Genomic DNA, 16,247 nt, shown 5'->3' with positions numbered 1-16,247 from the left:
ATGGTATTTCGAGACCTATGGCTCCTTCTACTTCGGTTTCTACTGATGATAGTGTAGAGCTCGTTCAGTGGTCTATATTTTCGCTGGATCGTTTATTGTCTTTAGGCCTCCGCACCGTGAAACCTGTTCCTCCTAAGTGTCGTCTTGGGTTTGCTCGGGCTTTGAAAGGGGCCTTGTATGCGGTGTTTGATGTCCCTAGTGATCTCTCCCGCTGGGTTCGTTTGCTTGTTCTACCACTTTGTTTGCTCAGAACTTTCGCTCCTCGGAGTAATCACGAGTGTCGGACTGCTATTCGGCGACAGTGTCAGGAGGAGAGTATTGCCAGGGCTATCCTTGCCTGGGGGGCACCTGGGGGGGTTTGCAGTTGTTACAGGAGTGTTTGGATGAGGGTCCTTCTTCTTTTTTTGTGGATGGGGATCTGGATTTGAGTAAGCTTAACCTCCGCCAATTTCGGCAGAAGATTACTGATGGCCATTATACTGCTGCTGTACGGGTGCTTTCTTCCTCTGGGGTCGCCCCCTACTCCGATGCCACTCTCGTGGCCCTGCGTGAGAAGCATCATGTTGCCCCGCCTCTTTCATTGCCTCCTATGTCTGGGGATCATCATCCTCTGGCTGCTTCTTCGGCGGTGGTCTTGGATATGATTCGCAGCTTCCCTCGTGGTACTTCTTGTGGGAGGGATGGTTTTCGTGCCCAACACCTTATGGACTGTTTGAGTGGCGCTGTTGTGGCTATCTCCGACGATTTGATCACTTCTATTACTAGGGTGGTTAATCTTTTTCTTGAGGGCCGGTGTCCTCTTCCTCTGGGTGAGTACATTGCCAGCGCCCCTCTCACACCACTCGTTAAACCGGGTGGGGGAGTTCGTCCTATTGTTGTTGGTACGGTTTGGAGACGACTTGTCTCTAAGGTTGGTACTTCTATGATTGATCCGTCTTTATCTTCTTATTTTGATGGGCTTCAGTTCGGGGTGGGTGTGTCCGGTGGAGGAGAGGCTATCTTGCATGCCTTGAACCGGCTCATTGAGGCTCGGGGGACCCAGGTGGGGCTTTCTATGTTGCTGGTAGATTTCCAGAATGCGTTCAACCTTGTTGACCGTTCGACCATGCTTCAGGAGGTCCGCCGTCGTTGCCCGGCTCTCTCCCGTTGGGTGGAGTTTTGTTATTCCAACCCAGCCCGCCTTTTTTATGGGGAGCACTGCTTATGGTCTTGTCAGGGTGTTCAGCAGGGTGATCCGTTGGGGCCTTTGCTTTTCGCGTTGGTTTTGCATCCCTTGGTTTGCAAGATCCGAGACACTTTTGACCTCACTTTGCAGGCATGGTACTTAGATGATGGCACCATCGTGGGTGATACTTTAGAGGTGGGGAAGGTTTTGGACTTGATTAGTGTGGATGGCCCTCGTTTTGGATTACATCTTAATGTCTCCAACACGGAGGTCTTTTGGCCTGTTGAGGATCCACGGAGTCGGCTTCCTGGAGTTTTCCCCACTTCTATTTCTCGGCCATTACGCGGTGTTACAGTTTTGGGAGGGCCTGTCAGTACTTGTCCTAGTTTTAGCAGTGAGATTGTGGCGACGAGAGTAACTAAGACCATTGAGCTAATGGACTTGGTTGCGAGGATTGAGGACCCGCAGTGTGAGTTGCTTCTACTTCGAGCTTGTACTGGTATTTATAAGCTCTACTTCTTCCTTCGTACTTGCTCCCCTAGAGTTTTTGGGTCTGTCCATCTTCCTTTTGATGCCGCTCTTCGTTCTAGCTTGGAACATATTGTCACCGAGTCAGGACCGGGTTTTGGGGATTGGCAGTGGCGCCTTGCTACGTTCCCTTTTCATCTTGGTGGTCTTGGTGTCTATGCGGCGGGAGATGTTTTATTTTATGCTTTTATTGCGTCCCGCTTGCGATCTGGGTTTGCGAGGCTAAGCTCCTCGGCCCTTCCGGTATTGTAGCCTGCCGCCTGCTTTTGATGATCTTTGCGCAGTGTTTTACTGCGACTACGGGTTCTGGTTTATTAGGTCACCCTAGTGAGATTGCGCCCCAAACTTATGAAGAAATTGGCAGACATTTATTTCACGACGGTTGCTGCTGCCTCAGAGTCTGTTTTCTCTTTGACACCGCGCCAGCTTGCTTTATGGCGATCTCGGCGGGGTTCTCACTCCCGATTGGTTACGTGCGGTTCCTATTTCGAGGGTTGGGGCGGACTATGAACGGGAGGACTTACCGTAGTGTCTTTGGGGTATCGTCAGGGTGTTCCGTTATTCACGGTATCTAGGCCTGTCCCCTTGCTCTCGGGTTTTTCTTTGGGGATGTTTTTGGGGACCACGCTGTTTCTTGTCACAGTCTTGTGGGCGTTAAACATCAGCATAACCTTGTCCGGGACACTCTTTTCGACATCCGCTATAGATCCGGTATTCTGCGGGAAGGAGGTTGATATCGGTTTGGTTGATGGGCATGGTGGCTCTCTTCGTCTGCGAATTTATTGCTTTATTCTTGGGACAGGGCGTGATATGTGTGTCGACCTGACAGGTTCTTCCCCTTTGACTCAGACTGAGTTGGCAGATTTTGTACCGGGTCGGGTTGTCGCTGATGCTGCTCAGCGAAAGTGTGCTAAGTATGGGGATTTGTGCGCGGTAGCGGGTTATGGTTTCCTACCTTTCTCTTTCTCTTCACTTGGAGAGCTGGGTTCGGATGTTGTTGCCTTGCTCAAGCGGATCCAGAAATTCTCGGTATCTCAGGATGCGGGGACTCGGGTGGCCGCTTACATTTTTACTAGACTTAGCTTTGCTATTGCTAAGGGTGTGGGGGCCCAGATTGTTTCTCGGCTCCCCACCAATTTCATGTAAACTTTTATTTTTTCTTTTAATGAAAGCTGCGCGCATCCCTTTATAATAAAATAATAATAATAATAATAATAATAATAATAATTGATTAGTATACTAGGATCTTCTCCTCCCTCTTCTAGATTTCCTTATGATGACAACCAATGGGGCATGTCAACCCAATAACCTATTTATATAGGTTAGAGGTATTCTAGACAGGAAGAGAGACCTAGCCATAATATAACAGTATTTAGGCCCCTCGTCAGGCTGCCTACTGTATAATAAACAGACCCTACACGTATCAGTATCATCACACTATGTACTTAACCGTACTGACTGAGACAGACCTAGGCCCAATGGATCAAATAATTGTAGTGGCCTTAACCGGTCACATTCAACCCGTTTTCATAAATAAGAAAACCGACTAATGAAAGTCCAAATCCAACATTCTCCCACTTGGGCGACATTTGTTGGTTTTATTAAAAGAAGTTTTATTTTACGAAAATATTTCGAAAACCTTTATTGACTCTCGGGTTAAACAACATGGCCATAAAAACATCTCAGTCTACAGAACTCGGCCAATAAGCAATTTAATGTGAATTATAGCGGACATAGTACAATTAAAGTCATACAATACCTTCCATGATCACAACACCAAAAGTTTACCGACATGAGTCCCAAGTGTGACAAAGTGTAGTGTGGTTTAGCATAATAAATCCAAACTTTAAGATGAGCATGTTTAACCACATTCGGTCACAGTCTCAAACGAGACCCACTTCCGAAGAAGTATTCCTCTTAATTACCTTAAAAGGTAAATACCACTTAAGGTATATTTATACTCATTAGAGATTAAACCACCCATTAAAGGGTAAATACACCAAAACAATGGCTAAACAACCAACATCCATTAAATGATAACTCCATCCACTAAAGGGCAAATACACCACAAGAGGCAATGGCTCAATAGCCAACATCCATTACAGGAAAAATCCACCCACTAAAGGGCAAAAGATTTAATGCACAACATCTCTTAACGAAACAGAAATTGAACAATAACAATAATCATACATGCATTAAGCTTATATTTAACATGCATACATTTAGTGAGAATTAAAACATCAACCTTATTACTGAAAACATATATACAGTACCTTAAGTACTAAAATATCTCAATTACAACTTCAATTCCACTAATTCAATGCATCAAAAGAAATCATAATACTCATATCTTTAACATGCTTTTCAAAACTCAATAATCATCTCCTCATTTAAAAGAGGCCCAAGCTCGATATTTCCAAATTCAACACATTCTTTAACTTTGTGAATTTTCAAATCAAAAACCTTAGATTTGACACATTTCACAATATCTCATTTCCTTAGCATGATGAGAAGTTTATATATAACAAGCTATAATCTTTTCCTCCGTAATATAGGTGGACAATTAGATAGTACATTATGTTTGATACTTTTTTCAAGATTTAGCACCAACAGCTAACATAAAAACAAATCATGTACTGGATTTCATATCATCAAACGACATATCCTTCAGCATACATCAAATTACCAACAACACTATCATAAGAAATATTCTACATAGTGTTCTCATCAAGTCTACTTCAAGGACGACATTCATTCTTACTTAAATTATCACTTTTAGATGCAAGAGTTACACCATGTTTACTCAACACTTTTCCCATGAGATAATCCTAACATTCTGTTAGACATGTCACACACAATCTTAATACCAAGTACAAAACATACTTCCCCCAAATCGTTCACGTCGAAGACAATGAAAAGATTTGCTTTTGTGTCATGCAACAAACCAAGATCATTACAAACAAGTGAAAGACATCAACATAAAGAACAAGGAATATCAATTCAGTATCCTCCCACGATCTTGTAATATATGCAAATATCATTAATATTTTCAACAAGTCCATTATACTGCACAAACTTGTGAAACTTCATATACCACTGACGAAAAACTTTTTTTTTTTTTTTTACATAAACCGATGATTTCTTCAATTATATGGTATGTAAATTGATTTCTTCAATTTATATACCATATAATTGTTTCGATTTTATTTAATGCATATATGTAATATATTTATATAAATATAAGTCTCTTAAAGTCGTTGCATGCCTTAATAGTAAAAGTAAGTCTGTTAGTAGTGGAAAAATAGTAGTAACATTGGATATAGTAACATTGGATATAGTAATATCATAGTAATCACTCATTTAAATAGTCAAAGTAACAATATTAGCAGCTAGCGGGAGTAGTGAAACGAATAAAAGTAACAACGGGAGTAGTGAATTATCAATATTAATGCGGCAGTAGTGAAAGTAACATTAATTACAGTGAAAGTAGTGAAAGTAACTGTAGTAATAACGAATGTAATAAAACTAACAATACTAACAACAACAAAAAAGTATATATCAACAATTAGCTAACCAATCGATTTAAGTGAAATATTAATAGTAGAAGTAGTGAATTTGTCTCATAATTTATTTCATCGTAATTTTAAGATATGGTCATAGAAAAATATATTAATGATAAATTTATGAGTTATGCAATTTTAAAGTAGTTTTATTTAATTGAAAATAAATTTAATGCTAAATAGAGGTAGCTTGAGCGGCATCGGGCGCCAATGCTAGTATATGATAAATAGTAGTACAAAATTGGTAAATTTGTCAAAATAAAATTTATATTATCAATTCTATAAATATTTAACAAGTTAAAATAAATATTTATGCAATATAAATTTTATGTTAATATCTGCCTACTTTCGATTTCATCTTTTGTCAAATTTAAGAGACAAATTACTACATTTGAAATTAAAATGATTTGATTTTACAGTTGGGCAAACTTAATCGGCTAATTACCACATTCACGCTTTTATGGACCGATGCATAACACCATCCTTTTAGGGTGAAATTCCTAATGGCTAGATTATTCGCTCGTGGGTTCTGTATCAACCCCAATTAAACCGATCACTTTTTATCTGTCGCACCAAATGAAACTCTTTTAAGGCCCACATTTATTATTTACCTACCAAAAAAAACCCTCGTTACGTATATATAGCAACTAACATAATATTCACTCTGCCATCTTCAATCTCCATTCTAAACCCTAAAAAACATGGGGAAGAAAAATGCCAAAGGAAAAAACCGTCTAGACAAATACTACATACAAGCAAAAGAACAAGGCTACCGTTCACGTGCATCCTACAAACTAATCCAAATCGAAGCTAAATACAACATCTTAAACGCGTCGAAATCCGTCCTAGACCTATGCGCCGCACCAGGTGGGTGGGTACAAGTAGCGGTTGAAAAGGCACCCACAGGAGCCCTTGTTATCGGTGTCGATCTCGTAAAAATAACGCCTATTGGCCGTGCTATTTGCGTTCAGGAAGATATTACGCAACCTAAGTGTTGCGATACTATTAATAAGTTACTTGGACAACACGGGTTTAAGGCGTTTGATCTTGTGTTACATGATGGTTCTCCTAATATCGGTGGTGCTTGGGCCCAAGAGGCTACGTCTCAGAATTCTCTTGTTATTGATTCGCTTAAAATTGCTACTCAATTCCTTGCTCCGAGAGGAAACTTCGTCACCAAGGTATTTATTTACATTTGTTTCTTTGGTGTTGACCTAACTTCGATTGTATTAGGCTAAGACCTCTTCGGTTGAATTGTTTAAATTTTTTTATGTCTAAGGAGTTACGGCGGCTGAATTGATTTAAACTGTTCGGCTGAATTTTCAACCAAAAGATTTTTTTTTTTATTTTTATATTTTATTTTATTTTTGTTTTGGTGTCGAATTAAAGAGTTATGATTTTATAATTATAAGGTACACTCGAAAAAATTTCGAAAAATTTAACTACAAACTACGAAAATCTTGCCTACTAGAGCCCCTGCTAGCTCCTCTAGCTCCAGCACTGGGTACAGTTTGAACGTATGTCAACAATACCGTCATAGCCATTAGGCTACGACCTCTTTGATTGAATTTTGCAATTTTGCGTTACTTGGGCTGATTAATTAATAATTAAATTGTATGTGTTTGTTCTAATCAATCAGGTATTTAGGTCACAAGATTACAATGCGGTCGTCTATTGTCTTAGGAAGGTAATAATGCATCCCAATTTTTATTGTTAGTTCACATTATTTGCGCAATTGCGCTTTGTTTCGTGTTAATTTGCAATTAACCTCTTTGTTTCTGTGTTATTAATTATTGCTTGTGTACAGTTTTTCGACAAGGTTGAGGTTTTTAAACCTAGTGCCAGTCGTTTATCGTCTGCAGAAATATACGTGATAGGTCTAAGGTACAAGGCTCCTGCAAAAATTGATCCTCGTATGCTGGATATCAAGTATTTGTTTGCAGGTGCTGCTGAACCCCAAAAGGTATCCGTTCCTAGACCTAGCTGATTGTGATCGATTTTTCCTGACTTCCTCGTCAACACTGTAATAATTCCTGCGAATTCTTCTCGTCTCTGATGCAGGTGATAGATGTCCTGGATGGTGGTAAGCAAAAAAGACACCGCGATGGGTGAGTTCATAGCCGTACATACATAATCATAAGAATTTTTTGGTTAATTAGTGTTAATTAGCAAATTAATTATGTAATAAGCCTTCAATTGAAACTATTTAGGTTTATAGTGTCCACGTCATCACTTTTTATTTTTTCCCAGACTTTCTGACTGTTTTCGGAATTTGTTAAGTAACCAAAATAGTTTCAATTGAACGCTAATTACCTAATTAATTTACTAATTAACGCTAATTAACCAAAAAATTCTAATCATGACATCTGACTGTTTTTGGAATTTGTTATCGACTGCTAAGTTTTCGTTCCTGACTAACTGTAACTGGTACTACCTCAGGTATGAAGACGGTCTTACTCTTGTGAGGAAGATCCGTTCTGCATCTGATTTTGTGTGGGCGGATAATCCAGTAGAGATGCTGGGCATAACAACGTCTATAAGCTTTAACTATTCATCAAGCTTACCTTTGAAAGAAAATTCTTTGACTACAGAGGAGGTAATTATCTGATGACATAAAAAAACACTGTTTTAATTAATTAATTTCTTCCGTCTTCTGTTAATTAATCGAGCTAATCCTTTCATGTTTCGTCTGTTTGCCAGGTTATTACGTTATGTGAAGACCTTAGCGTCTTAGGAAAGCAAGATTTCAAGCATCTTTTGAAGTAAGGAGCATCATCCCCATTTTAATGTTCTTAATTTTAATGTTTCAGTGTTCTGATCTTGACATATATTTACTTAAGATGGAGGATTGCTATACGAAAAGCCATCTCTTCAGCTGAAAAACCTACGGCGACTGTGGAAGCTGTGAAAGAGAATGAGAGTGTCGACAAAGAGGAGGGGGATGAGGATGAAAAACTTCTAGATGAAATGGAGGAATTGACGGAAGCTATAAAGCGCAAGGAGAAACGTGAAAAGAAGATTCAGGCAAAAAGACGGGCTAAGGTTTACAGAGCTTGAAAAAGTTTCGTAAATGTCAGATAATTACATGTTGTGTAGTCTAATGGTGGTTTATTTCGTTGATATGTCCAGGATAAAGCACGAAAGGCAACGGGAATGCAGATAGATGCTATGCAGGACGGTTATGTTGACAACGAATTGTTTTCTCTTGGTTCGATTAAGGTTTGTCTTATGAATCTGTATTAACTTATTCTAAAGTCTTTTCAGTGACGATCTTGCTTGCTGTTCAATACGTTTATACAAAATATCGATTTTCAGTTTAGATACCTAGCAACTGTTGTTGTGTTCTTCAGGGGAAGGATGACCTAGCAACTGTTGATGAAACAGACGATGTTGATTTCAGCAAATTGTCTGACAGTGATGATAATGCCGAAAATGAGGCAGATGACGATGGTGATGAACCTAGCGACTTGGACTCTGACGAAGAGCGTGAAAGGTAATTCTATCTTTTTTTTTACTCGTAATTGCTATATATGTTTACTCGTAATTTTTAGAGTATGAATAATCGTTTATTTTCTTCAGATATGATGAAAAACTGGAGAAACTTCTTGATGAAGCTTACGAGCAGTATGTAACCAGGACAGACGGAAGTACAAAGCAGAGGAAACGTGCTAAGAAAGCCTACGATGAACAACCTTTGGAGGTCGGACCTAGCACTTTAACTGAATGTTTCTTTTATTGGGTCGGGGACGTCTCATTTTCTCGTGTTCTGAGAATTGTTGTGCAGTTTTTGGGTGTAATGTAATGCAACTTAAATCTGGTTATGCAGGAAATTGAAGATGCTGATGAGATAGCCGAACCAGATGTTTCTGACAAAGACGAGTCTAATCAAGACGCTAATCCTCTTCTCGTTCCAATTGACGAGGAGACACGTCTAACACAAGATGATCTTAGACTGCAGTGGTTTAGCAACGACATATTTGTGGAAGCTGTAGAGGAAGGCGACCTTAGGAAGGATGAAAGCGATGATGATATAGTTGAAGTTGTCCGAAAACAGAAAGTTTCTGCTCCAACTAAAACCAGCAGCAAAAGCTTAGTGTCGGAAACTAGTAAAAAAAGGACAGCCATTGTGGAAGAAACAAAGGTACAAGACTCGAAACTCATGCAAAGGTCGGAAACCAGTAGAAAAAGGACAGCCATTGAGGAAGATGAGTTGGAGGTGGTCCCGGCTCCTGGTAATTCAAGTGACAGTTCATCATCGGATGAATCTGAATACGATTCTGACACAATGGCAGAACTGAGAGCAATCGGAAGGAAAATGGTTGGAAACAAAAGGAAGCGACAAGAAATGGAAGACATGGCTTACAACAAGTGGATATTTGATGATGATCTTGAGGCTTTGCCGAAGTGTATACAGGATGATTTTAGAGCGTATTATCAGCCTCCTAAAATTGTAACCAAGGAGGAAAGGCAGGCAGAAAAGGCTATGTTCAGTGAGATTGATAAGCGGCCTGCTAAAAAGGTAGCGGAAGCCAAAGCGAGAAAGAAGAGGGTGGCTATGAGGAATTTAGAAAAGGTAAGAAAGAAAGCGGATAGTATTGCTGACCAAACTGATATCAATGATCGTTCAAAGCGGAGGATGATTGACCAACTTTATAAGAAGGCCACACCTAAAAAACCGGGTAAGGAGAAGGTTGTCGCGAAGAAAGGGGTTCAGGTTAGACCCGGGAAAGGGAAAGTTCTTGTTGATAGAAGAATGAAGAAGGATGCTAGGCAGCATGGAATGCAGAAGAAAGCTAATAATCTCAAGACAAAGGGAAAGGGAAACGGAAAGGGAAAGGGAAAGAGTTCTAGTAAAAGGTCGACACCAACCGGTAAGAACGCTAAAATGGGCAAAAGATGAGGTCCGTCATCATACTATAAGTAATTTTTGAGCCACATTTGCTTTTACGCTTTTACCAAAAAGGCTAATTTGACTACGTTTTTCTTCATTTATATTTATGTCGTTATTTTTTTGTTGAAAATACTCGGTATTATTTTATGAAAGCTGTTTTGCTTGCCAAACAATATTATGAGCATCGTGTATTTCACTGTTCAGTCCCGTAACAGCAGAGCAAGAAATTTTGCCAAAACCGCCAGCTGGAGGGAAACGATGACTGGCATCGACAGCTAGGATGACTCGGTTGTTACGGGATACTAACAGACGATGTAAGAAGACTAATATACTCAACTGCACACAAACATAAACATCTACAAAGAATAGAAGTTTTATTCAAGTACCAAGTAAAAATAAACTTGATCATTACAATTTAATCATGTATTCCATATCTACACCCCTTACTAAAATGTGGGTAAGGAAACTTACTGTTCAAAATGAACAGTAAGTGGGTGTAGCGATTTACCTATTTTCCAACCAAAACGCACCGTTTTAGCCTTTCTCCGTATTATTATATTACATTATTCTTCCTTTTTCTTTCGGTCTCTCACCTGCACCTCATTATCACTTCCTCTAGAATCATCACTCTCTCTAATCTTCATCTTTAGCACCTAAAAAACAAACAAATCCATCAAACCTAAATCCTAACCTTAGTTTCAACATGCCTGACAAAATGGTAAAGGAAAGAAGGCGCAGATCAATTGATTGTATTTTAGGTGATAGGAGAGATCAGAGACGATGAAGTCGAGTTTGGATATACTGATGCTCTCAAGAACAATACCAGGATCAAGGTATGTGACTATTTTTATCTGATTTCAATTTGATTTGGTACATTATAGTGATCACTGTTGTCATCGACGGGTAAAGGACAATGCCGCGACAAGGATCAATTTATGCAACCGTTCCTTAATTTTATTTTGGGTGTGTGTTAGGGTTTTTACTCTTAGTCCGAAGGTTTGATACTATCTATTCTTCAAGTTTGAGTTTGATTTCGTCAATTTAGGTGTGATTTCATTAATTTTGGTGTAATTTTGATACCTTTTTAACCAGTTATTTGAGATTAGCTTGTAGAAAAAACATGTTTCCATATTACAGCATACACATTATCGTAATATGCCCAATAGGGCGATCTTTACTACACCACTTATGCTTGTTTATTTACTTAATCGCCTTTTGTTTGATTTAGATTCGTAAAAGTTGCATAGAAAAAAAAAAAGGAATGAGACGGAGGGAGTAACGATTAATTTGGTCTTAAATACTTGGTTTTCTTATGTTTGTTTGCACCAAGGAATAGTTTATTTAGTCGTAAAATGTTGTTGTATATGTGTATTACAGGTGAATGTGTTCTTGAGAATTGCTAGAAAGAGGAAGGATGTTTTTCATGATTTGGCATCTTTATTCCATGTAAGTCGTTAGTTCAATTATTCATGTATTAAATTTTTAATTCTGTCGTTTCTATCGAAAGTAGAGTATATGTATCAATGTTATACGGAGTATTTTTTTTTTAATGTGTTGTGGACCTTTGCTGCAAAGATTGAAGCTTCTCTGGTGAATCAAGTTGGTGATGAGTCGATAATGTTCTTATCTTCATATTGCTAAATATTCGGAGTAATTGTAATGTGATGAATCATTTTAGTAGCTTATATTTTATACTCCATTAAAATACTCGAATGTCTCCCTTAACACCAAAACATGAAGTGAGTACTTTTTTGTTTTGATGTTATTTTTTAAGAATTGTATTAAAGAGACATACTTTTGGTATTATATGTTTTGCTAATATCGAGCGATTGAGAAATAGAATAGGTTACATTAGTAATGGAATAGATGTAGGGTGCGTTTAATTTAAAGTTGTATGTTTTGAGGAGCTGACTTACTTGAATATCAATATTTGGTCGCTATGAGGTACAAAGTAAGTTGAAATCACTTGAAATACGTCTACGCCGACCGCTTGGATCTTTGCTTGTAAAAATGATTGATTAGGAGGAAAGCTGTAAGAGCATTAGGCCAATGCTAGGTTTGCCAAATTTATGTAAAGTGAGCTGTGTATAACAAACAATACATACAACCGACTTTTTTCGATTTTTTTGGTCTGCAAATTAATTGAGGAAGTTAGCCATTGGGTTACATATTACGGACTCATTCAATCAACATAGTTGAGATTGACAAACCCTCTTTTATTTACTTATTATTTTTATTATAATAGAGAAATGTACCCATGAAGGCACCTGTATGTACTTGTCGGGGATCATAAAATAGGTAGGGTCATAATTCTTATTCTCATGGCTTGTTTTTAATACAACTTGTAGTAGAAGTAGAGGACGAGTCCAATCTGGTACGAGAGGGAAGGGTCAAGGTTCAAGAGGTGGTGTTGGTCGTGGGAAATGCTTGGTGGCATTTCAAACATAGTTGACGCACTTGGCGTGAAGCTTGTAAGCATCAAAAGACCTTTATTCCAAGCTTCTCATTCGAAAGAAAGAAGAGGGGGCATTTAACTATTTATAGTTTTCTCACTTTACTTGGTTGATGTGTCTAAATTGAATTGTCATTATCTTAGTTGGTGAAGGCATTGATAAGTTGTACTAATGATGAATTTGAAATCCGCCAGCATCATAGTTTCCCTTGTGCGTTTTTTCACCAAATAACGTCGAATGTTGTGTGAAAAACATGCATTTTTGTCGCCTATGGTAGATGTGTTCAAATTTATCAATATTATGCTTTGTCTAAATAACCAACTATGTTAATTAATGTCACTGCTTCTTAGGGTGTGCATACTGAGGCATATGGCTACAGAATTGAATTATGATATGCGGAGTGATGGATATGTTAGAGTTCAAGATTTGCTGAAGCTAAATGTGAAAAGTAGGGCAAATATCCCTCTGAAATCTCTCTCTATTGATGAAATTTGAGAGGTTAGTTCTAATATTCTTTTTGTTCTCACTTCTTTTAAGTTTTTATTTGCTTAAATCGTGTATTTAATGTTTTCTCTCCCTTCTTAATTAACTTCCGTTTTTAATTAATATATTCAAAATAGTTAATCATAGTGAAAAGAGCGTAAAAAGGAAACTAAGGAGTAAAATATTGAAACTTGAGGTTCAAAATTGGAAGATTATATGTATTTTTTTTATTAATCCGGATTTATTTTTTGTATCACCGAAACTTTTCACCTATCAATTTGGTCCAAACACGTAATTTGCATAGTTTTATACTTTAATGCCGTTTGGTTATTTGGTTATTTGTCCAGCAAACCTTATGAGCCACATTGCGGCGATGGAGTAATTTGTTTTTACGTATCAAAAGTAGAGTATATATTTATTTTACCTAATGAAGTGAGACTTTACAATTTTCCATTTCGTGTTGTTATAATGGTGATAAATGGTTGTTGTCGTGCCGTGAATCGCTTTATACACGTCATTACGCAGCTTAATTAGTCATCTGTTTGCTCATGGATATGTTTCTATTTGCATTTTAGCTTGGAAAAACTGTTAGGTTCGACAAAGAGTATAAGAGGATGTTTAAAGTGATTCAAGAGACAGAAACAAACCATTTTTCATCATTCTAACAACACAGTTACTATGTTTTTGGTCTTTTCAAAGTTACTTTGTTTATTTATCGTTTGTTTGTGGTCTTTGCTCACTATGTTTTTTCTTTGGTTAGAACTGGTTTGTTTGAATTGTTTACGGTCTCTGCCCCCAATTACCATGTTTTTCCTTTGGTCGGTCTGTTTCGTAGTCTTTGATTCGCTTTTATTGTTAATGTCCAAATTTATTAAATCCCTTAAATATATATGTCGCGTGTTATTCAGAGTTGAATTGGATGATGCTATTTTGCGTTGGACTTCGCTTCTTCTTTCATGTGATGTATAGTAATCTTATTGATTAATTAGTTTCATATTCATGTAAATAATTAGTTCAAACAAGCACTAACAAATGAAATAAGACATCGTTTTCTTTACGTTCCCCAAACCTCATACCGGATGCTTCCTAAAAAAAGTTCTACAATATATATAGTTCAAACAAGCACTAACAAAAGAAATAAGAGATTATTTTCTTTACGTTCCCCAAAACCTCATACCAGATACTTCCTAAATTTTTTTTACAATATATATGGCTAGGAAAATAAATCTCGACGAACAGTAATATCTTGGGGTATCGTGCGTGAAGAAGACAGTCTTACCTCACATGAGTTCCTCTCCTTAGTTGGCCAAAGATTCATCAAATTGCAAGTTTTAGTAACAATACACATTATTTTCAGAGGGTTTTCTGATGTTGCTTATTCTCTCATTTATTGGAATCGCTACATATGACCCTTTTTTAAGAGATAATGGAATGTAGAACTTGCTTGCTTTTGTAAAGATGTTTTGACATTTAAGGGTGACTTTATATCCATTTGGGAAATTGTGGTGAATTAGTTTGGATGGATCATGTTGACACAAACATCTAGCATAACACTTGGCCTGTCTTTTCTCTTAAGCCACCTACTCGGAAGATTGATGAGATAAGACCATTATTAAATAGAACCCCGTTGTTGTTAATATCTTGAGTAGTACTCTAACAAGTAGTAATTTCATTAAATTGGATAATCTATACTCTTGAGGACTAAAACTTGAGTTCTGCAATGGATACACATGGAGGAGTTTGACTTGAGAAAAAATAGAGAAAGAGGGGAGAACCTCAAGGGCAAGCTATAAGGAAGAATTTGGCTTGAGAAAAAATAGACTAGGTTAGCTCAATGTATAACAAGTGGGAAAAGAGAAGAGGGTGGTGGGGAAGCTCAATGGATGACAGGGTGACAAGTAGGTGACATGTTAGGCGACAAAAGAGAGGATGACATTGGATCAAAGAAGACATAAGAAGTATGGAGGAGGGGAGGAGATGAGTGAGAGGGTGTAGGGGGAGCTCGGTGTAGAACGTGTAGAACCGGTGTATAACCACTGTTGGATGAGAGGAAAGGGAGGGGGCGTGACATGTTGAGGATGAGGGAGAGGGAGAGGGATGGCGGGAAAGAGAAAGAAGTTAGAAGAGGGAGCTCAGTGGAAAATAAATGGAAAACAAATGAGCTGGAGAAAGAAAGGATGATATATTGATCAAAGTAAAACAGGGGGAGAAGAGAGGAGAGGATGTGAGGCAAGGTGAGTGTATGACCCGATGTGAACGTGGGCTACCAATGGGGTGAGGGGAGAGGGAATGAGAGAAAGAGAGGGAGGGGGAGGTGGAAACAAGAAGGGGAGGGAAGGATGGAGGGGAGGGGAGGGGAGGGGGAGAGGAAGAAGAGGGTGTGAGGGACATGCGACTCGCAAAAAAAGTTGTTTACAATTTTTTTTATTTGCATTTTGTTAGGTTGGGTTTTATTGGTAATGCCTATGAAGGGTAATCAGGCATGATTCGGATAATTGGATTGTGTTCGTCAATTGCCGGATGATATTTTACACTAAGTTATGGTAGTAGCGATCAGGGCTAGGCTTAATCCCTATGACTTCAATAACCCGCGCAAGCCGACTACCACACACTCCAAATTTAAGGATATATTTGGAAAGATTTGAGATTATTGAAATGTTGTGAAATCCTATTGGCATGTTTGTTTAAGTGCTTTTGAGAGTTTTACATCAATTGTGCTGACTTGTGGTTATTGATATAATGATATGTAACTAAAATGTCAAAGTGGCCAGGTATGTTGCAGGTTACCCGTAGTGCGTATGAGAGACGGGGTTACCCGTAGTATGTAAGAGAGACGGGGATGTTGAAGTTGATGTAGAGGCCATGAAGAAAATGGGAGAAAGAGATTCAGGGACAGAGGTAGAGAGGCTTTGCGGTTAACAAATTTCACGTCTTTTTAGTTGGATGTTTAATTCGTTTGTGATGTAGTTATAACATATAAACTACAACTTTTGCTGTAATTCAAATCATGGGCTTTCTTTTACTCTCATTGCATCACTCAAAAAAGGAACATCAATAGCGCACGACCTCACTACGATCAAAGATAAAACTATGTTGGTATAACTATCTTGGGGTACGGTGCGCGAAGCGCGCCGTACAACAACTAGTATCAATTACAAAATCGAGTT

At 38.3% G+C, this 16,247-nt stretch overlaps 1 protein-coding gene and 1 long non-coding RNA gene across 3 annotated transcripts; both read left to right on the top strand.

Annotated features, from left to right (window-relative positions):
• The first annotated feature begins 5,923 nt into the window (after positions 1–5,923).
• On the top strand, positions 5,924–10,228 carry LOC141599095 (adoMet-dependent rRNA methyltransferase spb1-like). Its single transcript, XM_074418995.1, has 11 exons — positions 5,924–6,434; positions 6,893–6,940; positions 7,061–7,216; positions 7,315–7,361; positions 7,693–7,849; positions 7,954–8,015; positions 8,094–8,295; positions 8,383–8,472; positions 8,604–8,746; positions 8,833–8,953; positions 9,080–10,228. Exons 1-11 carry the CDS (start codon positions 5,955–5,957, stop codon positions 10,151–10,153), a joined length of 2,580 nt encoding a protein of 859 aa, XP_074275096.1. The 5' UTR covers positions 5,924–5,954; the 3' UTR covers positions 10,154–10,228.
• A 495-nt stretch (positions 10,229–10,723) lies between these two features.
• Positions 10,724–16,102, top strand: LOC141599094 (uncharacterized). 2 transcript variants are annotated; one of them, XR_012523712.1, is made up of 4 exons: positions 10,724–10,977; positions 11,522–11,590; positions 12,948–13,095; positions 15,852–16,102. It is a non-coding gene; the product is annotated as an uncharacterized LOC141599094 (long non-coding RNA). The 2 variants fall into 2 exon arrangements; XR_012523713.1 differs by lacking the exons at positions 12,948–13,095; positions 15,852–16,102 and adding an exon at positions 12,493–12,615 and having other exon boundaries at positions 10,869–10,977.
• Positions 16,103–16,247: the final 145 nt, after the last annotated feature.

Source organism: Silene latifolia, chromosome 9, assembly GCF_048544455.1.
Source record: "Silene latifolia isolate original U9 population chromosome 9, ASM4854445v1, whole genome shotgun sequence".
In the NCBI taxonomy this organism is placed as follows: Eukaryota; Viridiplantae; Streptophyta; class Magnoliopsida; order Caryophyllales; family Caryophyllaceae; genus Silene; species Silene latifolia.
The sequence above is the reverse complement of the archived record's forward strand: the minus strand, read 5'-3'. Positions and strand labels throughout refer to the sequence as shown.